Source organism: Sceloporus occidentalis, unplaced genomic scaffold, assembly GCF_023333645.1.
Source record: "Sceloporus occidentalis isolate IW3139 unplaced genomic scaffold, rSceOcc1.0.p SCAF_1, whole genome shotgun sequence".
NCBI classification, from domain to species: Eukaryota; Metazoa; Chordata; class Lepidosauria; order Squamata; family Phrynosomatidae; genus Sceloporus; species Sceloporus occidentalis.
The window spans coordinates 170,998,523-171,025,023 of NW_028316981.1; the positions used below are offsets into that span (position 1 = coordinate 170,998,523).

General features: G+C 42.4%; 1 protein-coding gene across 2 annotated transcripts in view; it reads right to left on the bottom strand.

The window, feature by feature from the left end:
• GLI1 (GLI family zinc finger 1) overlaps nucleotides 1–26,501 on the bottom strand; it is a 142,713-nt gene that overhangs the window by 9,232 nt on the left and 106,980 nt on the right. Inside the window, exons 1-10 of one of the 2 annotated variants that reach the window (XM_089482268.1) lie at nucleotides 17,294–17,362; nucleotides 14,815–14,996; nucleotides 9,821–9,919; nucleotides 8,088–8,283; nucleotides 6,443–6,608; nucleotides 5,596–5,703; nucleotides 4,826–4,966; nucleotides 2,691–2,840; nucleotides 1,059–1,223; nucleotides 615–845 (exon numbers count right to left, since the gene is read on the bottom strand). In XM_089482268.1, coding sequence (XP_089338394.1) covers nucleotides 615–845; nucleotides 1,059–1,223; nucleotides 2,691–2,840; nucleotides 4,826–4,966; nucleotides 5,596–5,703; nucleotides 6,443–6,608; nucleotides 8,088–8,283; nucleotides 9,821–9,919; nucleotides 14,815–14,911 — 1,353 coding nt within the window. In that variant the 5' untranslated portion in view covers nucleotides 14,912–14,996; nucleotides 17,294–17,362. Of the gene's footprint in view, nucleotides 1–614; nucleotides 846–1,058; nucleotides 1,224–2,690; nucleotides 2,841–4,825; nucleotides 4,967–5,595; nucleotides 5,704–6,442; nucleotides 6,609–8,087; nucleotides 8,284–9,820; nucleotides 9,920–14,814; nucleotides 14,997–17,293; nucleotides 17,363–26,501 lie in introns of those variants that run through there. The other variant, XM_089482259.1, reaches the window with a different exon arrangement.

Below are 26,501 nucleotides of genomic sequence, written 5' to 3' on the forward strand. Positions count from 1 at the left end.
GGAGCAATACACATGTAGGAAAGTGAAACACTGGTACAAGTTAGATATTCCTCTATATTGTGCAGACGATGAGGAGAAAGAGAAAGATGCGGAGGAGGAAGAGGAACAACAAAAATGTCTGTGCCAGAGTAATTCCACTTCTGTGCTAAGAAAAGGTGAAATCTGTGAGCTGTAAAATTTGAGCATTGGGGGAAAGCCCAGCATATATTTGCACACTTCATCTTGGTTCTGCTACCCAGAGGAAGGTACCAGGTTGCTATGAAAGACAGTGAAACTATGTATTCTTGATTACTATAAATATTCCTCTGGCCTCCTTGACTTTTTGTGATGCCATTAGGTTCATATGCTATCCTTCATTTAGAGCAGGGGTGGGCACACCTACCAAAGACATTGTTGTGGTCTACAGGCCCTTTGGAATGCCCCCAATTTTTTCCCTTTTGTTTTTAAAGCTGATTTTCATTTCTGAAGGCTACTAAAAGCAGTAATTTGGGGTCAAAGCCCCCCCATCCTCCATGACAGCTCTTGTGGTGAGATTTATTTTCTCTTCTTCCACTCCGCCCCCATCACCCCACCCTGGTCTCTGGGCCTCCCTGTAGCCATCTTGGGCTGCTTACCAAATTAGAGTCAGGCACCACGAGTTTGCCATCTTCCTTCCTGCCCTCACTATCCTTTTCTTGCTTCAGGTCACCATGGAGGGCCAATGTCCGGCTGGTGGGCATAGTGTCTCCACGGTGTTTCTTGGTGACGTGGGCATCTGGACCATGCACCGTCTTAACATGCTTGCGCAGTGAACTGGGGTCTGTGTAGCGTTTGGTGCAGCCTGGGATCTTACAGACATAGGGTTTCTGACAGAACACAAACAGAACGTTATGCCCTATCAACTGGCTGGTTTCAACATACAGAATACTGCTCCCTCACTTTTGGTAACATTGCCTCTAGAGGAAACATCAGCTCACTCCATGTCAGAGGGCTGGGAGGGTAGGGGGAATCATCATTTTCAAGTGAGGCTCTGTCAGGTCCCAGAGTCAGCGTTTACCTCACTGTTTACCTGTCCATACCTCATTAGAATGTGTCCGGTTCTGGTGCTTGGCCCGATCCGAGGCATTGGAGAAGGCCTTATTGCAACCCTCATGCTCACAGACGTATGGTTTCTCACCCGTGTGGGAACGCAGGTGGGTCTTGAGGTTCTCCAGCCGTGAGTAGGCTTTATTGCAGCCTTCAAACTGTAAGGGAGTGGTGCAGGGGTGTATGACAGTTTGCAGGATCCTCTTAAAATCCCTTTGTCTCCATCTCTAGCTTCCTTCACACAGACACAGAAACAGATCTACTTTCCAAGAAGCATCCCACCACCTCGATTTACAGCCAGTGTATGTTACAGAAGTAATACTGACTCTGATCCACCACTTTAGTAAACAGTAATTAATAGTAAATGCAAGGCAAGACAGTAATTGTGCAGAAGAAATTCTGGCAGAGACAATGACAAGAAACGCTGTACTTTCTACACAGCTAATTTATACAGCAACATATGTTACTAGGTAATGCTAAAAACTACAAAGGAGTCCAGCCCTCATCTGTAACTGGTTCCCACGTCTATGCCTAATAAAGGTTGACTGACTGACTACTGGTTCCCTTATATGACAGGTTTCCAGATTCAGTCAAGGGTAGGATTGCTGTGTGGCTTCAATTATAACTTAGTAAAGAGAATTTCAGCAGATGCAATTTTTTTCCTGTTAAGGTCAAGAACATCAGCAACACCCATAGACCTCTCCCAAATTCTGTACTAAAACTGACAGAATTTTACATCAAGAAAAGCTGAATTCTGCAACATGCAAATTAATGTCCAACCCACACCTTTCAAAATATGTTTTACTTTTTCCCAGTTATTATCAGAGGCAAAGACCGCAACAGGGGAATGAGTAGCTCCATCCTTAGTCATTGTTTGATTCTCCTTCCAGCTTCTGAGAGTTTATTACTATGCACACATTTTGTGAGCCCTGTTGCCTCAAGGGCTAGATATCAGTTTTCTTGTTTTAGACAAAAACAGGAAAACAAACTGAGATTTTCAGGATGCTGTTTTCTAGACCGAAAATCAGGTTCTGTGCTTGCCCAGTGTAGCAGCATAATATGTAGGGACCTTGGTCAGCATGCTGCTATAATAGAAGAAAGTGTACCACCAAAATTCACACATAGAGGACATGATGTCATTGAAGAAAAAACTTGAAAATCTTACTCATAGCAGCTCTCAGGTCATGAGCAGCACACACACACGCACACACGTGCACACACACACACACACAGAGAGAGAGAGAGAGAGAGAGAGAGAGAGAGAGAGAGAGAGAGAGAGAGAGAGCTGCCTTGATAGGCTTTTCTCATTGTAACCATGTGCTGAAAAGATTATATGAGCATGCCCAGAGTGAAAGCTTAGACAAGTGGTTCCCATCCTTTGGTTCTTCAAATGTTTTGGACTATATTTTCCAGAAGCCACAGCCAGAATGACAAGTGATTTGGTGAGACAGAGTCCAAAACATCTAGCAAACTAAGCGTTGAGAATCTCTGTCTTCAAATGAAAAACCCAAGGCAGGAAGGTGTTGTACTATGTCTCTTCCCACACAGTCAAACTTAGTCAACCTATCAGACGCTCCAGCCAGACCCCAAACCCAGCTAGCTCCTTGTTTCTGTGTCCGACTTACTGTACACTTGTGGGGCTTTTCCCCTGTGTGGCGCCTCATATGGACAACCAGCATGTACTGAGCCTTGAAGGGTCGTTGTTCCCGTGAACAGTCTCTCCAGTGGCACACAAATTCTTTCTTCTCCCCATGAATGTGTTCATTATTAATATGCTGCAGGGTCAGGGGAGAGAAACATCACAGAAACTGGAAGTCAATGGAAATAGTCATTTTTGGGATTCATTCTTGATGGACATTCACAGAGATGAGAGGGTGAACTGTCATACATCTTGAGTCCATTGAAGTAAGGACTAGAAAGTGAATGGTTAAATGAGGCCTGAAAACTGATTAAGATTGTTTAAACTTATAAAACATGATATTCCAAGCATATTTAATATTTTGCTAGGGGCAGCATTTTGGCCCTTCTCTTTGCAGCTCTTGGAGCTGCCTAGACTTTTCTCAGACGCTCCAAAAAGAGCCCAAACTCAGCTAATTCCTTGTCCCCAGAGAAGGTTTCTGAAGTGCTTGGATAGCTGTCACAGTGGTGAGAGGCGCTGCACAAGCATACTTGAGTAAGCAACCCGCTTGCACATGTGAAAATGCTGTACACGTTTTTCAAAAAATGCTGACACTATTGTTACTATTTTATGCTCATATTTTACATTGGCCACTTAGTTACATATATGTAAATAAGTAACTACATAATATTTCCTGGCCTGACCACCCAAGCCCACCTTGCCAGGTATCAGCCAGATCAAGTGAAAGAGCCAGTAGCTGGATCAAGTTCCACTGTCAATCAGGGCACAAGGAGGAGTATGTTTTCTGCTGGCCCTACCAGTGAGCAAGGCTGTGAGAAGGAACTGCAACAAGAGACCTGCTTTTGATTGTTGCAGCCTTGCTTGCTGGTGGGAGCAGCTGAAAGCTCCTCCTTGTGTGCCCTATAGTAGCTGAACAGCCCTGCAGGGCAAGATATGAAAGTTAATTGTACATTTTTGTCTATTATTTTTAAGTTTTGGACTTTCCTTGCAAAACATTCTTTTGAGCAAAACTCACGGATTTTGCATAAAAGACAAAATTATTTCACAAAATGCAGTGTTTTATTTTTTGCTGCTGAAAAGAGTTTTCTGTACAAAAATGTAAAGAAGGACTACGGTTTGAAAAATCTCATGGCAGCTGACCCTTTTTTCAGTGGGACATTTCAATATATTGAGATACTTGAGGATGAGAAAAACTGAATCTTCTTTGCATTCCTAGTATTTAATTGATTTTTGTTTCTGTTTTTGTTAACTCAATTGCTATCTGTTGCCTAGAGGAAAAATGTGATAACTGTATAAACAATGGTTTGGATATTAAATTATTAACTAAGCCATTGCATTTAAATCATAGAGGAGGCAGTGTGTAGTATTTGCTAATATTGTATTTTCCGGGACTGAAATTCCTGTTCAGCCATAAAATTACTCAGATAAGTCAAAATATTTTGCAGTTACACTTATCCCATAGAAATGTTATGAAAAACAGGGTGAATCCATGGAAGCCACCAAAGAAAAGTGGGATTCAAATTTAAGTAATTATTTTCTATGTTCCTACATTCTATGGAGGTACCTATTTAGTGCTCTCACCACAGTAAAGCTCTTAGGATACTTTGGAGCATAGTTTTGATTGTTATAAAGCCTTGTACACAAGCAGCCCATCCCCTGGACTCAGCCTGTGAGATAGCAAGGAAGGATACAGGGGGCAACTTTCAATGCTCCAGGTGATGTTGGCTCACATCAACACTAGCCAGCATTGCTAATGGTTGGGGTAATGCAAGTGGCAGTCCAGCCACCTCTGGGGCCCCGTAAATTGCCCATCCCAGATTTAGATATGTAGTAGATAGTTCTATGTTTCCACCCTACAGCAGATCCAGAAGATACTTTGATCTTGCTTCTGTGAAAGCAAGTCCCGCAGTACTTAACAGTTTTTTTGGAATACAGGGAGCTGCCAACACAATTCCTCATTGTTTCACATGGTTCTGATTCTTACCCACCCTTATCTTGGCAAAGTATTATAAAGGAAAAGCAAGCATCTCCCTGAGACATATTTGGTATAGCTTATCAGGCCATGGGATTAGGTAAAACATGTTCCACTCAGTTTGAAACGCACTAAAGTGGTCCACTCACATGCACCAGCTGTTCTTGGGTGTCAAACTCTTTGGAGCACCCTTCCCAATGGCAATTGGTCTCATACACCACTTCAGTCTCCACCTTCCCATCTTCCTTCTCCAGTTCATCCCGAGCATCCAGCATGCCGAGTAAGGGATCCTGGGATGGAGATAAGATATGACGCATGTTCAGAATGTTCTTCGGAGAAAAGGATCAGTGTTCTAGCTCAGAGACTCCCAGTATAGTTCACTCACTGGAAGAGGGGAGGTAACTGTAGGTATCTTTCCACACAGTGAGCATGCCACAGATTAGAGTTTTGTCCCATCAGTCTGAGATTCCCATCATCCCTCACCATGGGCTATGCTGATGGGAGCTGGTGTTCTACAACCCTGGGAGAGCTACAGCTGCCCTCTTCTGCAACAGACCAATCAGGTCAAGGGGCTTGGTGATGTCCCTGAGTCTCCTTTACACCCCCATACAGGCTGTGCAGCTACTCTCCACTTTGGCCCTTGGACAGAGTATGAAGCCATTGATCTGGCTGAGTGCAAAGTTTATATGCAGCATCTCCAGCCATCTCAGGTGGCAAGGTGACAAAGTAAGGACTTCTGTCTCTGATTCTGGAGGGAGGCTGCCACAGAGGGTTCAAACTTGACTTGATGTGAGGAAGTTTCATGTACATTCACAACAAAGGCTCTTCTGCTCTGAATGAACCAGTCTAGTTCTTGGTACAAGGCTACAGATTGGGGGGAAAGGTGTGTGTGTGTGTGAGCACATTGGCCTGGCGTTACCTGTGTCCCCGTTGAGGCTGGGCTGGAAATGTCACCCTCCGAGCACTCCTCCAGGCACTTGGTGCTCAAGGCATCCAGAGGGCTGCCCAGGCTGGGCTCTGACTTCAGCTGTGGGAAAGAGACGGAGAGAGCTCCAGGTGATGGGGCCCTCTCCAACTAAAGCCCCATACCCACATGAAGCCCCTTTCCCTCTTGTCTCTACCCTCCCAACCCACCATCATTCTCCCCCAACTAATGGAACAGATCACTCTAAGGGCCTGCCCAGAGTACTAAGGCACCCTCAGGTTCCTGGTGGTGAAGTGATTAAATGCCAATACTGCAGTCGCTCACTCACAAACCACAATGTTGTGAGTTCAGTCCCAGCCATGGGCTCAGAGTCAACTCAGCCCTGTATCCTGCCAAGGTCACTAAAATGAGTACCCAGCTTGATGGGGGCAATTAGCCTACAATTGTAAATGCCTTAGAGCAGTGGTTCTCAACCCTCCTAATGCTGCAACCCTTTAATACAGTTTCTCATGTTATGGTGACCCCCAACAGATGGTCTCGATTCCTAGGACCATCGGAAATATGTGTTTTCCGATGGTCTTAGGGGACCCCTGTGAAAGGGTTGTTTGACCCCCAAAGGGGTCGTGACCCACAGGTTGAGAACCGCTGCCTTAGAGATTTCTCAGCGCAGTATGAACTGGTATATAAATAAAGCTGCTATTGCTATTGCTATTTGGGAAGAGAGGGTTGTGGAGTTATTTGTTTGTTTTCTTGGCATGCTGTTTTTTAAGGGTTTTCCCCCAACATATTTCAAGAGTGACATATTGAGAAAAGCAGGATGGTGCAGTCTGTAACCACTTACCTGGCAGTGCTTCAGCATCCCACGGGGAGGTGGCATAGGGTGCATCATCCCTGGTCGACTGGGCATGTGTTCATGAGAGCTGCAGGGGACCATTGGTGGGTTGTGGCCAAATGACATTCCCTGAGATTTCTGGTGGCCCATGGGGCTCTGGAACCCAAGGGAAGGGCTGCAGGGGATGATGGAAGAAGAATGAAGTATGCACATAATGAGCATTTGCACATTGCGCCACTTGCATAACGAATATTTGCATTGTATCAATGTTATGCTTGCTTGCTGGGAATTCCACAAGGTACAGCAACAGTACAGAATGGAGTACTGAGCACAGCATGACACTTCCTGAGAATGTCCGCTTTCCTTTCCTTATTTCCCCAAACACAAAAAGTCAAGGCAAGTTTTTAGTCCTTATACTTGAGATGGATGGGCAATGCCTTTCATACAAGATGTCTGGGACTGATGAATCCTCAAACTCACTCTCTGTGAAAGGTCTAGAAGTAATATGCCATGAAATTAATTTTGTATTTCTAGCATCAAAGTAGAACTGTTTTTATCTTGTTCAAAGTGAATTTGTTTATAGTTTATTTACCTGGATTATCCTAAACATAACAGAAATCACACAAAAATATCTGTTTCGGGCCTAAGATGACCTGGTCAGTCCTACAGTAAAACTTTCCCACTTTCAGTGGAAGTTATTCTGACTCATTAAAACTTTGGCCCTCCAGATATTTTGGACTTCAGTTTCAGAATCCCAGTTAACATGGGCCGTGGCAAGGGATTACAGGAGTTATAGTTGTCTGCCTTTAAAACCAGGGGTGGCTGCTCCAGCTGCTTCAACTATCTGGGTTTTTAAAGTTATTTAAAGAAACTGGGACATCTTTATTTGTATACTTAATATTTTAAATGATTTTATACATTGTACATTGACTTGGGGGTCCTGATAGGATGAGAGCTGACCAATAGATAGATAAAGCAGGTAAAACATCAGAAGAATGAAAAGTTCACAACCCCTGCATTAACAGTTCTAGTTTGGGAATGGACACCAATGAAATAAAGGCCAAGTAAATAAAGATTGAGTAGAGAATCTAACAGGATGGAGATGTTGCCATGTTACTAGGTCATAGTGGAAAGATGCAGTTGAAAAGATATCTTCCCAACTCCATATAATAGCAAGGAACATTTTCAGAGAAAATTTCAGAGTCAGTTGGGGAAAGGATTCTTAACCTGTATCCTGTTGTTTTTATAGCAGACTGGCTAGAGTAAAGCTGTGGGGAAAAGAAGGGCAAAACAGCCAGGGAAGGGTGTTACATCCTGGCAGAAGGAGTGAGAAACCTTTCTTAATGAATGCTTGCATCCTGGAGATGCTTGTGTTCAGGGGCATTCCTTCCAGGGCTGGAAGGCAGTGTTCAGTGAGGTAATATATAGTTCTGCCCTTAAAACCCCAAGAGAGTGGGAAAATAAATCATATAATCCTATTAACTAGATCTCCATGACATATGGGGAAGCTGGTGTTATTTTCACTAGACTTCAACTGAAGACACTGCTGAATGTTCTGATTCTGGGGGTTAGATTCAATGAGGCCCCTTCCAGCTATGATTCTATGATTCCAAGATGTTAGAAAGTCCCTGGAAAGGAGATGATAGACACTTACCTTACGGTACCAATGGAGAGATGTCCGTAGGAGCCCCCTGCCGAGGCGCAGCGAGAGTTTATGTAAGCCACCAGGGAATTGGGAGAGGTGCGGATGACAGTCTGCAGGTCAATGCTGGCATCTGAGAGGGGGGAGATGGATAGTGCCCTTTTCTTTGTCAACTTGGCTGTGCTTCGGGGTGTAGAAAAGCGAGTACCTGGCAGGAAACAGGAAAAACAACCATAAGGAGTTGTTTTAGACCACTGGTCTTTCTATCTCTGTACTGTCACTACTGACTAGAAGTAACTCCCCGCATATCAGAATGTGGAGTAGGTGGGCCAGGGAGAAATGTCCAGGGCCTGGACTTGGGATCCTGTGCCCACAAAGCATATGCTCAGCCACTGAGGCTTTCCCCAAAAAGGGTGAGAACCCAATAGCTGGGTCAGGACACGATACCTTAGGAAATACATTTCTTCCTATGAGCCTCCCTACCTTCCTTGGCTGAGCCAAGGATGTCCTGAGGAGGAACCTTTTTGTATTAGTTTGGGACCCAAAGTCAAGGTAGAATTGGGTGGGTAGACTAGGCAGGTGGTTGCTTGTAAGATCAATAGTGGCATATAGTAATGTGCCTATCTGAAATAGTATGCTTTCCCAGCTGCAAGTTTCTGAGCGGGAGAAAATGTTATAGAGAGGATGGTCTTGGGTTTATGCCAGTACCGCTTAGCTAAGGGAGAAAAAGGAATCCCAAGGGAGCAGTGGAAATAATATACATTTACAAAAAAGTTAAAATTCTAACTAAAACAAATATCCTCCCTGCCCTCATTCCCACTTTCAAGTATGCCTCCATGAAAGAATAGGCTTGTAGATGCAGGGTGGATGGCATTATACACAGTGACAGAGCAGCATGATACCAATAGTACTGTGCAGTTCAAACAGTGGTTTATGGTAACAAACAGTAATGATGATATGAAAACAGAGATGTGTAAAAAAAAGCCCTAGCATAAATGTAAGCATTATAAAAAGAGGCTGTTGTTGTTGCTGTTGTGTGCTTTCAAGCAATCTCCTTTATGGAGACCCAAGGTGAACCTATTATGGGGTTTTCTTGGCAGAATTTGTTTAGAGACAATTTGTTCAGAAAGGCTGGCCTGGGGGCATCCACATGACGCACGTCCAAGTCCAGACCCAGGGTGCCCTGACGCTGCATGCTGCTCCACATGGTGGACAGCGTCACGGCACTCCTCCAGCACTGTGTCCAAACAACGTAGTGCAGAAGGAGCGCCACCAAGCCGCGGCAATGCGGCTATGGAACCCTTTCGAGGGCGCAAATCAGGGCCACAACATGAGTTTGCCACGGCCCCGATCCGGCTGAAGAAGGGATGGCTCCATGCTGTCCCTTTGGGGCTGTATGTACAGCTCAATGTTGTTTGACACTGCTTTAAGTGCCATGGCTCATTGCTATGGAATTTTGGAATCTGGTGCCACAACAATCTATAAATCATAGATTTCCACAGTATTGAGCCATGTCAATTAAATGTGGTGTCAAACTGCATTAATTCTGCAGTGCAGATTCAGCTAAGGATAACAGCTGATGATTCCATCCATATTCAAAGCTTCTGCCTCTGCCTGCCTCCTTTCTTTTCAGGCCTGTGAAGTGAACTGATTTCATTTTTCCTCCTCCACATGCTCCCTATCCGCCACTTCAGTTCATCTCCCATTAACCCCTACTCTGGCCTATTTATCCTCTAAATGCTCACCGTCTGTATGAGAAGGATGTTCAACTCCAGGCCCCATGCCATAGGTATGATGACTCCCCACTGAGTTGGTTTGATGGTAGTATGGCAGTTCATTGATTCCTGATGAGGAAAGACAGAGAAAGTGCGAAGTCAAGCTATTGGTAATGTGACATTGTGTCATGAGGATACTATGTTGCTCTAGTCTAGTCCAGCCTTTCTCAAATAATGGGGCGGGCCCCCCAGGGGGGGCGTGAGGCTCCGTAAAGGGGGGCACGAGGCTCTGTTATACAGAGGTGTACTTATAACAATTTTATAGACAATTGATACTATTTACAGTCGCGCGGGGGGCGCGAAATGTTTTCTTCTTCCTAGGGGAGGCTTGACAGAAAATAATTGAGAAGCACTGGACTCTAGTCCAAGGTTCAGATGACCCTGCAACATGGATGGGGAAGAAAAGATAGATGAGATTGGGCCAGCAGGCATACAGAAATATACAAACTGACAAATCATACAAACATAAGAAGATCCCGGCAGGTTAAGAGGGGAGCCCAAAATTCAGCAGTAGGCAAAGGCAGGTGAAGGTTTAAAAGCAGAGCATGAAATTATGGACTCCCTGTTTTAGTCCCCTATCGTTTGTCCCCAGCATCAGTTATATTTCTTCTGAAAATGGCAGTTCCATTTACCTGTTATGGCCAAGTAATCCACCCACAAAATGTTACAGTACTGTGGCATGCTGCTTGTTCATGAATACCATCTGTTTCGATACATTTCCCATCACTACTGACTTTCCCCAAATCTTTGCCCAAAGCCCCATCAGCAATCCTTGCCAATGTTCACTAGGTTGTTTGGAAGGGAGCTCTTCCCTCCTGGCCTAGGACTGTTTTTTAAACCAGATTTAGGATGGGTTATGGAGTTGAGACCGTCATGGTCGCCTTAGTTGATGATCTACGTCTGGGCACTGACAGGGGAAGTGTGACCCTGCTGGTGCTCTTGGACCTCTCAGCGGCCTTCGATACCATTGACCACGGTATCCATCTGGAATGCCTAGGAGAGTTGGGTATTGGAGGCACTGCTTTGCAGTGGTTCTGGTCCTACCTCTCGGGCAGATTCCAGATGGTGTCGCTTGGGGGCAATTGTTTGGCCAAGAGGGAGCTCAAGTCGGGCGTCCCTCAAGGCACGATTCTGTCCCCAATGCTGTTCAACATTTACATGAAGCCACTGGGTGAGATCATCTGGAGACATGGGGCGGGGTGTTATCAGTATGCTGATGACACCCAAATATATTTCTCTATGTCTCAGATTGATGCAGTGACTAAGGATGGCATCTCTCCTCTGAATGTCTGTCTTAATGCAGTAATGGACTGTATGAGGGAAAACAAACTCAAATTAAATCCAGGTAAGACAGAGGTACTTGTAATAGGTACCCCTAATCTGGAAATGGAGTTATGCCAGCCAGTTCTGGATGGGGTAACACTACCCCTGAAGGACTCTGTCTGCAGTTTGGGGGTACTCCTTGACTCGTCTCTTCAGCTGACAGCTCAGGTTGATTCGACAGTCAGGAGCACTTGCTTTCAGCTTCGGCTGATACGCCAGCTGCACCCCTTCCTGGAGCAAGGAGACCTTGAAACATTAGTACATGCACTGGTTAACTCTTGACTCGACTTCTGCAACACGCTCTACATGGGGCTACCTTTGTGCCAAGTTCGGAAGCTTCAATTGGTACAAAATATGGCAGCCAGGCTGGCCACAGGCACATCCAGAACTGCCCATATTACATCGGTTCTAAAATCACTCCACTGGCTGCCTATCAGTTTCTGGGCAAGGTACAAGGTGTTGGTTCTAACCTTCAAAGCCCTACATGGCTTGGGTCCTGACTACTTGCAGGAGCACCTACTTCTATATAATCCTCGCCGCACACTTCGGTCCTCTGGGAAGTATCTGCTACAACCTAAGAAGACCAGATTTTTAGCAGTGACCCAGAGGACTTTTTCATTAGCCGCTCCTAGGCTCAGGAACAACCTGCTGGATCAGATCTGCCATATTACCACCTTGGAAGCCTTTAAAAAGACTATTAAGATGGATCTCTTCCGGCAGGCCTTTCCAGACTAGGTTAGATCCATTAGACTTGCCTCCCCCCTCCAATGGTATCTCTATTATTCCGATATCAAAAATGATTGATACCATCCCCCCATCACCCCTCAATTCTTGTGCTAATCTGCCCCAAATTTTTGTTTTTTCCTATTAGACAGTTTTAAATTTTAATGTTTAATCTATTTTTATGGGTTCATCACTGTTTTTATTACTGGGGGAGGGTTGGAGTTATGGGGTTTTTAAATTGTAATTTTTAATTGTCTGATGTTTTAATTATACAGTTGGAATCCGCTTTGATTTCTTGTGAAAAAGCAGAATACAAATAAATATTATTATTATTATTATTATTATTATTATTATTTTCTGAAGATGGCTTGTCTTTGTGAAAATCTTGGGGCTCCTACAAATGTACTAGTACTTCTTTCTTGTGGGTACATGAGTGGTCCTGTTTGGCTATATAAACTGTATATAAATAAATAAATAAATAAATAAATAAATAAATAAATAAATTCCCCAAAACAGTAGAATTACTGGTTACCCTTTGAGCTGAAGGAACAGAATATCAATAACTGAGATCTCCTGTGTATTTTATTAATCCTGTCTTAAAGCCACTTCAAGCAGACATCTTGTGGTTTCCCAAAATGCTCTCATATAACATCATAGTTTTGTTGTTGTTAACTCCACATGGACACCCTGTGGATGAGAAATCTCTAAGACACCTTTTCCTCAACCTCTCTGCTCAAGTCCTGCAGGCTCAGTCCCATAGATTCCATGATCGAATTTAACCATGAGGCATGTAATCTTCTTCTCTTTCTACTGTTCTACCCTTTCTCCTGTACCTTTCCCAGCATTATTGTCTTTTCTAATGAATCATACCTTCTCATGATGTAGCCAAAGTATGACAGCCTCATTTTGACCAACTTGGCTTAAACAGAGAGTTTAGGCTTGATCTGTTCTAGAACCTATTTGTTTGTCTTCTTGGTTGTTCATGGTATCCTCAGCTCTCTTCTCTAGCACCGCATCTCAAATGAGTTGATTTTTTCCTATCAGCCTTCCTCACTGTCAGCTCTCACATCCATACATGGTGATGGGGAATACAATGGCTTGGATGATCCCCACTTTAGTATTCATAGTTATATCTTTGCACTTTAGGATTTTGTCCAGTTCTTTCATAGTTGCTCTTCCCAGTCCTAGTATTCTCCTGTTGACTGCAGTCTCCATTTTGGTCAATATTTGATTGAAGACAGGGGTAGGCAACCTGTGGGCCGGATGCGGCCCGGTGAGGCCTTGGGACCGGCCCCAGCCCGGTCCTGCCGCCGATTGCCACCGGGGCCTTTGGCCTATCGTGCGCAGGGGCAATTGTCTATAGAAGCCTCAGAAACGTGCATTTATATTAACATTTTTAAAAAAAATCAGCACATTTTTTTCACGTGTCCTCCACTTTTTTAAAAAAAGTGTCCACCATTTGAAAATTTTGTCCTACATTTGTCCCGGTTTATTTATTTATTTAAAATTTTAAAAAATTATTTAATTATTTATTTTTTGGCTTTGGCCCCCCAGTTGTCTGAGGGACAGCAACCCGGCCCCTGGCTCAAAAAGGTTGACTACCCCTGATCTAAGATATGGGAACTCTTTAATTATTTCAATTTTCTCATGTTCTAAGATGAATTCTTGTAGATCTTCTGTGGTCATTATTTTTGTTTTCTTAATGTTCAGAATTAAGCCTACCTTGATGCTTTCCTTCTTAACCTTTTTCAATAACTGCTCCAGGTCCTTGCTGGTTTCTGCTAGTAGTATTGTGTTGTCTGCATATCTTAGGTTGTTAATGTTCCTTGCTTGATCTTTACTCCTACTGCTTCTGAGTTTAAGCCTGATGTGTGTACGATATTTTCTGCATACAAGTTGAATAAATAGGGTGATAGTATGCAGCTCTCCATGATCCCTTTGCTTACTGGGAACCATTCTGTTTCTTCAAAAGGTAACCAGTAATTTTACTCTTTTGGGGAAATGATCACAGTTTATATAGACAAACAGGACCACTCATGCACCCACAAGAAAGATACAAACCATCTTCAGAATTTAAAAAAAAAAAAAACAGCCCCAGGGCAGGGAAAAGCTCCCTTCCAAACAGCTTTGATTCCTCTGCGAAAAAGTAGAATATAAAATTATTATTATTATTATTATTATTATTATTATTATTATTATTTTGTTCTAACAGCCTCATGTCCTGAGTACAGTTTATGCATCCGGTTGATCAGATGTTGTGGCACTCCCATTCCTCTAAGAGCAAGCCATAGCTTTTCATGATCTATGCAATCAAAGGTTTTGTTGTAGTCAATAAAGCACATCCAGATTTTCTTCTGGAATTCCCTGGTGTGCTCCATTATCCATTGTATGTTTGCAGTGTGATCCTTAGTGTCTCTTCCTTTTCTGAATCCAGCTTGCACTTCTGGGATTTCTGAAAGCCTGACTAGCCTGGCTCTACCTAAGCTGAGCATGTCCTCTAAAACAGCTTCTTTACAAGTCCCCCTAAAAATGAGAGGGACCTCATGCAAGAGACCAGTGGCAGGCAAATCAACAAGGAAATTGTTCTGGGAGGCAATGCAGGATTTATACACAGTCTAAGGAAGCTAGAGTTTAGGGTCTCTAAAATGAAGAGTTTCTCAATTTTATTTGTTTTACTAATTTTCAACCATTGCACAATTGTTAGACTAACAATGTTATTACTTATAACGTTACAAGATATTTTACATTTGTCATTGCTTAGGGGCTCAGTGTATCTTAATCTATCCCTGCTGGGAAGCTACTCTTGTGAATTACAAGACAGACAGGCAAAGAGATAAATTAGATGTGTGTGTGTGCATGTGAGCAACAGATAATGCCACTTGTAGCCTCTATGCTCCTGTTATTGCTGTGGGACCGACCTTCCACCATGGTGCTGGGCTGCCCTTGTCCATGGAGGGGTCGAAGGTAGCAATGTTCCACATAATTGCTCACTGGTGGGTTCATTGGGTTGAACATGGTTCATCAGCAGCTGGATGCAGTCAGGGACACATTTGGTAAGGTGGGCCAGGGGGTGGCACTGTTCCTGTGGTAAGATCCAGATCTGCAAGAGACAGAATGCAATTACATAGGTCAAGCATCCAGGAATATACCAACATTAATGTGGTGGCTCTACAAATGTTCCCACCTTATTCTGCAGAGTGTCCAGATAGCCTGTTTTGTACTGTTGAAAGGGAAAGACTGTAGCAAAACAGCAGACCACATATTTAACATGCAGAAGGTCCCAGGTCTATCCCCTGGCATTTCTAGGTACAGCTGGGAAAGACTCAAGTCTGAAACTCTGGAGACACATTGGCTGTAGTAAGTATAAACCAAGATGGATATATCTATTGAGCCTGTGAGACTGATTCTATATCTTGGGGACCCTTTTTCTCTGGCTTTTTTTACTGACTACCCAAACTACTAAAAACAACCAAACCTGGAAAAAAATGAATACAATTAGCTTTAAGCTCACTTCGAATGGTTAAAATCAGGGTTTGCTGATGTTGAAAGAGAACCTTGTAATCTATTTGAAAGTTGAATTGTCACTTCTAGATGCATCCAGAAGGTGCAACTCAGCCCTTTTTTGCCACATAAAGGAGGATTCACGGAGTAATGGGGTGCTAGAAGCCACAAAACGCAGCTTAGGGGGCCACATACAGCCCCAGGTAGACCAGATTGACCTAGATGGACCAATGGATCAATGTATGCATAAGGAAGTTTCCTATTTTCACAAAATACCTTCTATGAGTAATTCTAGCAATGGTATGAGATGCCATTAAATAGATACAGAGATAGTAACACCACCATTTTTGGTGGTACAAAATATTTGTCAGTGATGGGGACAAGAGTCAAAGCGCTACAGGTTGAGTGTCTCTTATCGAGAATTCCAAATGGGTGGCTGAGATAGTGACACCTTTACTTTCTAATGGTTCTGTGCATCCAAACTTTGTTCCATGCACAAAATTATTACAAATATTGCGTTTAAAAGTATGTATTGTGTATAAACTTTCCAAAAGGAAAAGAAATAAAGGAAATGAAAGCCAGTATAAGAAGGATATTAAACATCGATACACTGAAGGTGCGAAGTAATATTATGACAATGTAAATTAAATATTGATGTATTGAACTGTATATGATGTATCAACTTCTTAAATTGTTTGAAACCAAAAAGAACTCAGTTTGCAGTAACTGGAGTAAGATGAGGACAAAGGCGGAATAAGGGGACACTTTCAAGGCAGCTGAAAAAAATGGTATGCCAAAGGAATAATTGGAAGTATCTCTGCCACACTGAGGCAGCTGGAGGTAGTGGTTTGTCCAGTTCAATGAACAGTGGTAACTAACACCAGCCATTCATACATCCTGCCTTCTTTGGTCTTTCACATGGGGACTGGTATGGCAGGACTGTTATGGGGGAATATTTTGCTGTATTAACTTCCAAGTGGAACCACTGGTTTCGATTCCACTTCCAGCTGACTGCAGAAAAGCAACGGCTTAGCAGTGCTAAAGGGCCCTTTCATGGAAAGTACAGATTTTACTGAGCATGAATACTTTATTTGGGAATTTTGTGACATAGTGGTTTGACTACAACTCTGTCACAGTCACATTCTCTCAGCCTCAGAGGATGGCAACAGCAAGCCCCCTCTGAAGAAAGTGGCTAAGAAAACCCTGTGACAGGTTTGCCTAGGGTTGCCATAAGTGGGAAACAACTTGAAGGCACACAACAAAGCCAACAAAATATCCTGGTTATCAGTAGAGGGAGCCAAAAGCACAACATTGAATGGTGCTTGATTTATCAAGGTGTTCTCAATCACATTACTTTTCCATTATGCCTCTTGCCTTCCAAGAGCCCTGCTGGCTGATAATGGTGGACGCTAACACAACTGGAGGACCACAATTTGGTTAAGGCTATTGGGCCAGGCCAAAGACCACAACAAATGCACACTTAACCTGTTTCTATCCTCTTCCCCCCACAATCTTCTTAGTGACATCTTTTAGCAGGTTGGGGTAAAAAGATGTTAGCAACAAACATATACACAAATTGGGGTGGTGGTAATGGTTTAGATCAGAGTTTAGGGTTTTTTTTGGGGGGGGGGGTTTGTTTGTTTATTTATTTACATTAATGTGGGAAGGACTACACCAACATCGGACTAAATAAAAAAAAAATGAATAGCAAAACATCTGCAGTCCAGAAGTTGTAACCACTAGCATAAACAATGTGTTTATTTATTTGTATGCCATCTTCCTCCCAGAAGGGACCTAAGGTGGCTCAATGACAAAAAATATTTAATAATAATAATAATAATAATAATAATAATAATAAAGTGCTCTTTTAAAGCAAGTTGTTTGGGTTGAACTTACGTTAATTGAAGGGTTTGTTTCCGAATGGCAGTTCTTGCACTATCAGGTAATGTGAGTGAAAGAAGCAACTGACACTGGATACTGGTCTAACAATGAACAACTGCCAATAAACTGTGAAAGTTAAGATGTTGAAATCCAAACACTCATCACTGTAAGCAGGTTGGAAAATAGTAATAATAGCCAAATATATCACTTTAAAAAAACAGGTTCTTTTCTTTTCTTTTTTAAAGTCAGTTAGTTTAAATCAACCTGGTTTACCAGGCAATCCTGATGTTTATATTTGTATAGAAAACAAACTATCCCATCTGCCACTGCTCCAAAGCGGCTGACAATCATACCAAACCTTGGAAAAGTTTGGAAGGTTTTGGAATACAGCTTCCCTTTCTGACCATGCTGGGTGGGGGACTCTGGGAGTTATAGTCCAAAAAAGTAACTTTCATAAACTCTGAGCTATACATAGACAGCCCCTTGTCTGCCTCAAGATGTCTCACTTCAAATTATGTCTCTTTTAACTAATTTTAATCTGTACTTTATAGCGTTGCTGTTTTTGTTTTAAGGTAGAGGGAAAGGGGATTATGTGGTGTTGGTTATGTATGTATTATGTATTTTATTGATGCAATTGTGCTATTGTAATCCGCCTTGATCTGTAGGGAGAGGCAGGATATAAATAAAATTATTATTATTATTATTATTATTATTATTATTGCTATCATAACATGGAATCTGGCCCTTGTAACCCAGTATACACCTCAGTGCTTAACATTGAGACAAAAGTCCATGAATGTGCTTTTTAAAATTACAGCTTTATATCACATTTGCAAGGTAGTCTTGTGTGGTTCACCCTATCACCGTTTTATCCTTGCTAACAACGCTATGAGACAGGCAAGGCTGAGACACAACAACTTGAACCAATGTCACCCACCAGGTTTCCAGAGTCAGGGGATGTTTGAAGCCAAAATTCTGTGATCCCAACTGGCTCCATTTTAAAAGTCTTCTTCAGCCTATTTTAAGTCCAGGTTCTTTCCACCGATTCCCCCCAGCAGCAATAAATGGTTGCAAGACAGAGTACCAAGGTATCCAACTACTCTGGGCCATTACAGTATAATTATGTAACTTTCATTTACAGACTTAGAATTGTTTCTGCCTACTCTGATTTCCTACTAACTGAAAAATCAAACATATGTAGGAACTGCAAGCCAGATGATCATAAATGGGAATATAATCCAAGTAGCAGAAACCTCTGGGGAGAACCTTCTTACTGGTAGATTAGGATGTCAGGTGAGCAGGTGGAAATCAAGTATATACTTCCTGTAATATAAGCAGCTATAATTATTCTGACTATTACCCAACCACAAACCTCACTTGCTATGGTATACTTTTGGAAAACAGCCACAACCAGTCTTTGTATATATGGCAAATGATGTGTATGTATACCAGTCCATGTACTGAAATCATCCTATGAAGATCTTGTCTGGACCTTGGAAACTTCCTTTAAAGTTAGGATTAAATCCTGGAATAGATTCACCACCGTGGCTGCAGCCACACTGCAGAATGAGTGCAGTTTAATATGGTTTTAACTGCCATGGCTCCATCCTGTGGAATTCTGGGATTTCTAGTTTGTTGTGGCACCAGAGCTCTCTGACAGAGAAGGCTAAAATATCTCACAAAACTACAGATTCCAGAATACTATAGCATTGAGCCATGGCAGTTAAATTAGTGTCAAACTGCATTAATTCTGCAGTTTAGATGCAATGGGGCAATGGAGATACCAGATGCCATTACTGAGGCAGAAAAAATTTCAAAAGATTTCAGAAACAGTAGATGTGGTTGAATCCAAAATGGACAGATTTGTTGATTCAGGAAGAGGGTTTGAGTGCTTAGCTTTAAAAGTATGAACCTGAATTCCTTTATATTGAGCCATGTTAGTACTAAATTAGGGTTGCTGACAGGTTCCCTATATTTAACATCTGTTCAGCAGAAATTATAGTTTTTACTAATACATGTGTTTCTAATAAACTAATATACATGTTTTTAAACACCCCTTTGGCGCATTCATCAATGTAATGCTTCTGATAAATCAGGAAGATAGCCTCTGGCCCTCCAGATATTTTAGGCTACAGCTACCACAATCCCTTGCTATTAGCCATGTAGGGTGGGACTGATAGGAGTTGTTGGCCCAAAGAATCCCCATATCATTGAGACTTGCAAGGAAAATTGGGAGCTGGCAACCTGCATGCCTCCACCCTCATGCATGTGCATGTAGATACACATTGATAATATTTCCTCGCATCCTGATATACAGATATTCACACATAAATAGGAGATGGTAATCAAGAAACAGGCATGTGTATCTGTGTGAAGACTTGCAGATAGAAAATCTCTCCCTTTAATACACAGATGCAGTTAGCCCTATTTATCCATGGATTTTTTTATCCTCAGATACAACCATCCATGGCTTGAAAATTTTCCAAAAATATATATTCATTCCAAAAGCAAAACTTGATTTTGCCATTTTATATAAGGGGCATCATTTTATTATGCCAATGGAGTTAATGGGACTTGAACATCCACAACTTCTGGTATCCATGGTGGTTTCTGTAACACCAGTAGATACCAAGGGCCCATTCTACATACTTGTGTGTGTTCAACAGATATATTTTTAAGATTTGTACTGCTAGATGATTGTGGCTGTACACACCAGGGATGTAAATAGTCAATTATTTTATCCTCACAAGCGAGGACTAATAATTTCCAGTTTTCTCCCCACTGCAGAGATGATTAATATTTCTACACAATTTCTTGTTACAGAAAAATAACTAGTTCTATGCAATTCCTGTCTGGTGTTTGCACATCCAGCAATTATTCTTTGCTGAAATACACATGGGGATTTTGTGTGAAAATCGTGGGGTTTTGTGGAGAAAACATGTTTTTGCACAAAAAAACACCACATAGCCATGTAGGTTTTTTGTGCAGATTGCTGGATTTTTGGCACAACTCCCTCGAGCAATTTTGCACGATAATAAAATAAAATAAAAATAACTTGAGATTTGTGAATTCCAGGAAAAGCTGCAAAATTTGCACAACTGTATTATGCTTTCGAATGTCAGGAAATCTATTTTCTCAGGGAAAAAATAAAAAAAGAATATATTCTTTCTGTCTCTAGCATATACTCTTGTTAAAATCTGCCTCTCAGTCACCTGCAACATCTGTTTAGTTAGAACAGCAACTCCCCCACAGTGAATGTTCAGCTACATCTCCCATCACTCCTACTCTACTCTAAGTAGGGATGATGGGCACTGCATTCCAACATAACTAGAGTACACTTGGTTATGGATCTTAGGCTTGGTTTCAGCCAAGGTCTAACTCTGGGGACAAGAGGTGCTGAGCTCAGTTTTCACAGAAAGCAAACTTACACAGTCCCCTCTTCATTTTCATAAGATGCCATCTATTGTCTTTAGTGAACATGCACCACGGCACTGTTTTTATTCACAGTCTTTATTCAGCTCAGGTTTTTCGAGGAGATGAGTCTAAACAGTAAATATGATTAAACAGTGAAAGACTTCAAGGCAGGGGAAGGCAAGGTCCCGCCTTTTCCTAAAAGAGGGAGGAAGTATGTAGGCGGTTTTGTTTTATAATTGCACATTTTAGTAGTTTAGACAGTTTAATTGTCTTTTATGTAAACCGCCTCAGAGATCCTCCTGGGTTGAAAGGTGGGGTAGAAATTACACAATAAATTACATTATATTGGAGTTAAATTATCTGTTTCTTTGAAGAGGCTAGGGAATTACTAGGAAGACCTAGTTACAGGGGGTGTAAATTAAGTTTAATTTGTAACAATGCTGACAACACTAAGTGAAACTTCTTCTCCATTGTTCTATTTGTGGAATCCATGTTTTAAGAGAGAACTTTTTCATTATAAAGTCACTCAGTCATGTATTGACAGGTTGTCCTTCTGATATTATGCACTGTAGGTACAGGTTTTAGAGCTCATGGAGTCAAGAATTTCACTAGATGTCCTCAAGCTAGTCACTTTTTCTGAGCTTGACCTATCTCACAGGGCTGCTGTGAGGATACAATGGGAATGTGTGTGTGTGGGGGGGAGCATGTGCTGCCCTTTGAACCAATTAGAGGAAGAGTAGGATATAAAAATGTTTGTTGTTGTGTGCCTTCAAGTCATTTCTGACTCATAGCGATCCTATCATGGTTTTTTCTTGACAAGATTTGTTCAGAGGGGGTTTGCCATTGCCTTCCCCTGAGGAAGCTGAGAGAGTGTGACTTGCCCAAGGTCACCCAGTGGGTTTCATGGCCGAACTGGGAATCGAACCCCAGTCTCCAGTCATAGTCCAATACTCAAACCACTCTGACAAGCAGGCTCCTTATAAAAAGGTAACTAGTTATAAATAATATACTATCTTTTCACTACAAACAGTGTTTAAGATAAGCATGCAACAACAATAAAATGTTAACAAGTTATACCTTGGGCAAGACACGTGTTCTCAGCCTCAGTAATCAGCTCCTTTGAGCTTATTAGAGGAAAAGTGGGATATAAAAATGTAACTAGATATAAATAATTATTGTCTTTCCACCACAAACAGTGAACAAATCTTGCCAAGAAAAAGCATGATAGGTTCTTAGGATAGCTGTAGGTCGGAAATGAAGGCACTCAACATCAAGCAAATGTCTCTTGCCACAATGTGGAAGTCTGTGCATAAATGACCTAAGTGTTTACCTGCTTCCCAATCTCCTGTCCAGCTGCTAATAGGCAGATTCAAGGTCCCTCTCTGCTCACCTTTCTTAGGGGTCTGAAGCTTTAACTGGTCTAGGACTGGACTATTCTCTGGCTACTGTTCAAATAGAAGTCTGTCTTCTGTAAAGATGAAAGAGGGCAGCTTATGACAGTAATGGCCAAATTCTGGCCCTCCAGGCTTCAGCTCCCAGCATCCCAGACCATTGGCCAAGGTAGCTGAGGCTTCTGGGAGCCAGAGTTTGGACATCACTGGCTCATGATAAAGCAGATGCAGGCAAAGCAAGGCCTGTGGGCCATATGTGGCCCCTGGACCATTTTTGTGGCCCCTAGAAATCGCTGTGTATTCTCCATGCTAGGAATTGGCCATGATGGCAGTTCCCTTCTAGTTCTATGGGTTTCCCCCCACAGATCTGGGTCAACTACAATGCTGACTGTGATCAACTACATGTGCTCAAAGAAATTGTTTTACCTATTATTATTATTATTATTATTATTATTATTTCTATCCCACCTTTTCTTCAGTTTAGGACTCAAACGGCTTACAACAAATTAAAAAACACACAGTTAACTATTCACAAAAGACAAAAGTTAAAAGAGATTAAACAATCATACATTCTGAAACCAGATTAAAATATACATCATTAAACAAACACAGATGCTCACACACATATGCCAAGACAATTAGCAAGATACAGCGCATTGTTTTTATTAAATCAATGATTAAGACTGATTGTAAGCACAGTTTCTGGGCTAAGACTTAGTGAAATCTGGCTCAAAATAAGTGTTGGGAACCATAACAGATTTTTATTGCTTTATTTACAGTCAGTCCTCCTTTGTCCACAGATTCCTTATACATGGATTCAACTATTTAAAATATATATAAATCCAAAATTAATTCAATTGAGATGTGATGCTGGAGAGGAGTGCTGAGGATATCATGGAAAAGACAAACAAATGGGTCCTAGAACAGATCAAGCTCAAATTCTTCCTGGAAGTAAAGATGATCAAATTGAGGCTGCTGTACTTTGGTCACATCATAGAATCATAGAGCTGGAAGAGACCACAAGGGCCATCCAGTCCAACCCCTTGCCATGCAGGAACTCTCAATCAAAGCATCCCTGACAGATGGCCATCCAGCCTCTGCTTAAAGACCTCCAAGGAGGGAGACTCCACTACACTCCGAGGGAGTGTGTTCCACTGTTGAACACCCTTACTGTCAGGAAGTTCTTCCTAACGTTGAGGTGGAATCTCTTTTCCAGTAGCTTGCATCCACTGCTCTGGGTCCTAGTCTCTGCAGCAGCAGAAAACAAGCTTGCTCCCTCCTCAATATGACATCCCTTCATATATTTAAACAGGGCTATCATATCACCTCTTAACCGTCTCTTCTCCAGGCTAAACACCCCCAGCTCCTTAAGGTGTTCCTTAGGATGGCATGGACAATCCTAAATTTGGTATTTAATGATATACCTTTAACACTTCAGGATTTTGTCTAGTGCTTTTATAGCTGCCCTTCCCAGTCCTAGTCTTTTTCTGATTTCTTGCTTGCAACACTGTATTTTGTAGATTTAGGTTGGCCCAATAATGGTAACCCAGCATGGTGCAGTGGTTTGAGTGTTGGATTAGGACTCTGGAGACTAGGGCGGGATACAAACCGCCGCTTCGCGGCGTTCCCCCGCCGACGCCATTTGCTCCGCGCGGGAGCTGCAGCAGCCAAACCGCGCGGCTCCTGCGCGGAGCAAAAAAGAAGCTCCATTTCGGAGCTTCTTTTCGCGGCGCACTGATGACGTCGTGAGGCACCGCGACACGTCTGGACGCTATGCGTCCAGTACGTAAAGATGGCGGCGCCCATGTGGAAGGGGCGCCGCCATCTTGTACGTATTGTATACTTACTAGGGTTAGGGGGGTGCGGAAGCACCGCCCCTTCCTAACCCTAGTACGTATACAATACGTACTATATGGCGGTGTGTATCCCGCCTAGGATTCAATTCCCAGCTCAGCCACGAAACCCACTGGGTGACTTTGGGCAAGTCACACATTACCTCAGGGGATGGCAATGGCAAACCCCTCACTCTGAACAAATCTGGCCAAGCAAACCCCATGATAGGATAGGTAGGCATAAATTGGAAACGACTTGGAGGCACACAACAAAAACAATGATAAGGGTATCACTGTTTTGTGGATTTTTGATGTTATGGTACCCATCCAGCATCCAAGATAGGCTTGGGTGGCAGCATCTCTCATTTCAAAAATGAAAAACTCCTGGTGTAGCAAATACCAGCTTGGCCATGGAAACTCAATGGGTGACACTCTCTCAGCCTCCTCAGGGGAAGGCCATGGCAAACCTCCTCTGAACAAAGTCTTGCCAAGAAAACCCTGTGATAGGGTTCCCTTAGTTCAGAAACGTCCTGAAGGAGGCAACAACTGCAACTGCAGGGTGACCAGATGCCCTCCTTTTCCAGGATATGTCCTCTATTTCAAGAGGCAGAATTTCAAGATGTCCTCCATTTTGAGCAGGACTAAGAAGCATAACTTTACATTTCTATGAATGTTTAATACTTGCCATTCTATTATTTATTATAATAGTCTATACAGAAAAGATATATAGCATATGTAGAGTGTTATAGTATATAATATTTTTTTGGTACCTTGTAGAAATAAATTATTTGTACTCTGGTCTCCAGAGTCTTTTATTTGACCATGTCCTCCATTTTGAGCAGGACTATGAAGCATGGGTTGACATTTCTAGGAGTATTTTCACCGTTTAGTTAGTTATGTCCTCCATTCTGAGCAGGACTGGGAAGCCTGGGTTGACATTTCTAGGAGTATTTTCACCTTTTATCCGGCCATGTCCTCTATTCTGAGCATATCTTCCATTCTGAGAAACGTGGGCTTGCATGTCTATGTTTTAACCTTTTATTTAGCCATATCCTCCATTTTGAGCAGGGCTGAGAAGCAGGGGTTGACATTTCTATATTTCCCCCTTTTATTTGATCATGTCCTCCATTTTGAGCAGGGCTGAGAAGCAGGGGTTGACATTTCTATATTTCCCCCTTTTCTTTGATCATGTCCTCCATTTTGAGCAGGGCTGAGAAGCAGGGGTTGACATTTCTATATTTCCCCCTTTTATTTGGTCATGTCCTCCATTTTGAGCAGGGCTGAGAAGCAGGGGTTGACATTTCTATATTTCCCCCTTTTATTTGGTCATGTCCTCCATTTTGAGCAGGGCTGAGAAGCAGGGGTTGACATTTCTATATTTCCCCCTTTTATTTGGTCATGTCCTCCATTTTGAGCAGGGCTGAGAAGCAGGGGTTGACATTTCTATATTTCCCCCTTTTATTTGGTCATGTCCTCCATTTTGAGCAGGGCTGAGAAGCAGGGGTTGACATTTCTATATTTCCCCCTTTTATTTGGTCATGTCCTCCATTTTGAGCAGGGCTGAGAAGAAGCCTTGGGTTGGCATCTCTATTATGAGTGTCTTGAGCTTTTAATTGGCCCCGCCCTCCATTTCCCCCTGGAGGTCCTATAGTAATAGTATACTCTGTGGTGCCTTTTTTTTTTGGGGGGGGGGGTGTTATGACAGTTAGTCCTCCTGAGCAACAGCCCCCGTCCCTTTCCTTCCCGTCCGTCCGCGCGAGTCCGGGCTCCGGGTTTCCCCTGCAGCCGCGAGCTGGGTGTTCTCGGGGCGTTTGTTATGACTTGGAAGCCGATAATGGCAGGCCTCATAGGCAGCAGAGCAGGGAGGGAGGGAGGGAGGGGGACCCAGGAGGAGGAGGAACACTCAGAGCAGCAGCAGCAGCAGGGAGAACAACACTCAGCTCTGCCACTCCAGACTACAGCCTGGGATTTAGTGTTATGTGCCTTCAATCATGTCTGACTTATATGGCCACCCTATCATGGGGGTTTTCATGGCAAGGTTTCTTCAGAGGAGGCTTGCCCCATTGGCCTTCCCCTGAGGAGGCTGAGAGAGTGTGACTTACTTGCCCAACGTCTGCCACTGGTTTCCATGGCCAAACTGGGAATCCAACCCTGGTCTCCAGAGTCATACTCCAACACTCAAACCATTATGCTGGGAATGCCATTCTACCGTTTATTATAAATTTCTATTAGTTTATTGTAATTCTATTATTCATTATAACTTTCTATCGTTCATTGTAATTCCATTATTATCAATTTCTATCATTTAATATAATTCTATTATTTATTATAATTTTTGTTGTTTATAGTAATTCTATTATTTATTATAAATATCCATTCTTTATTATAAATTTCTATTGTTTACTATAATTTTATTATTTATTATAAATTATTGTAAATAGAGTATTGTAGAGTAGACCCATTAGTTTAATATAAATAGCATAAATTATTATTTGTATCCTGGGCCCAATGTCATAGTCCAATGCTCAAACTACTATGCTGGGATTGCCATGCTATTATGTATTACAATTTATTATTATAGTGCTG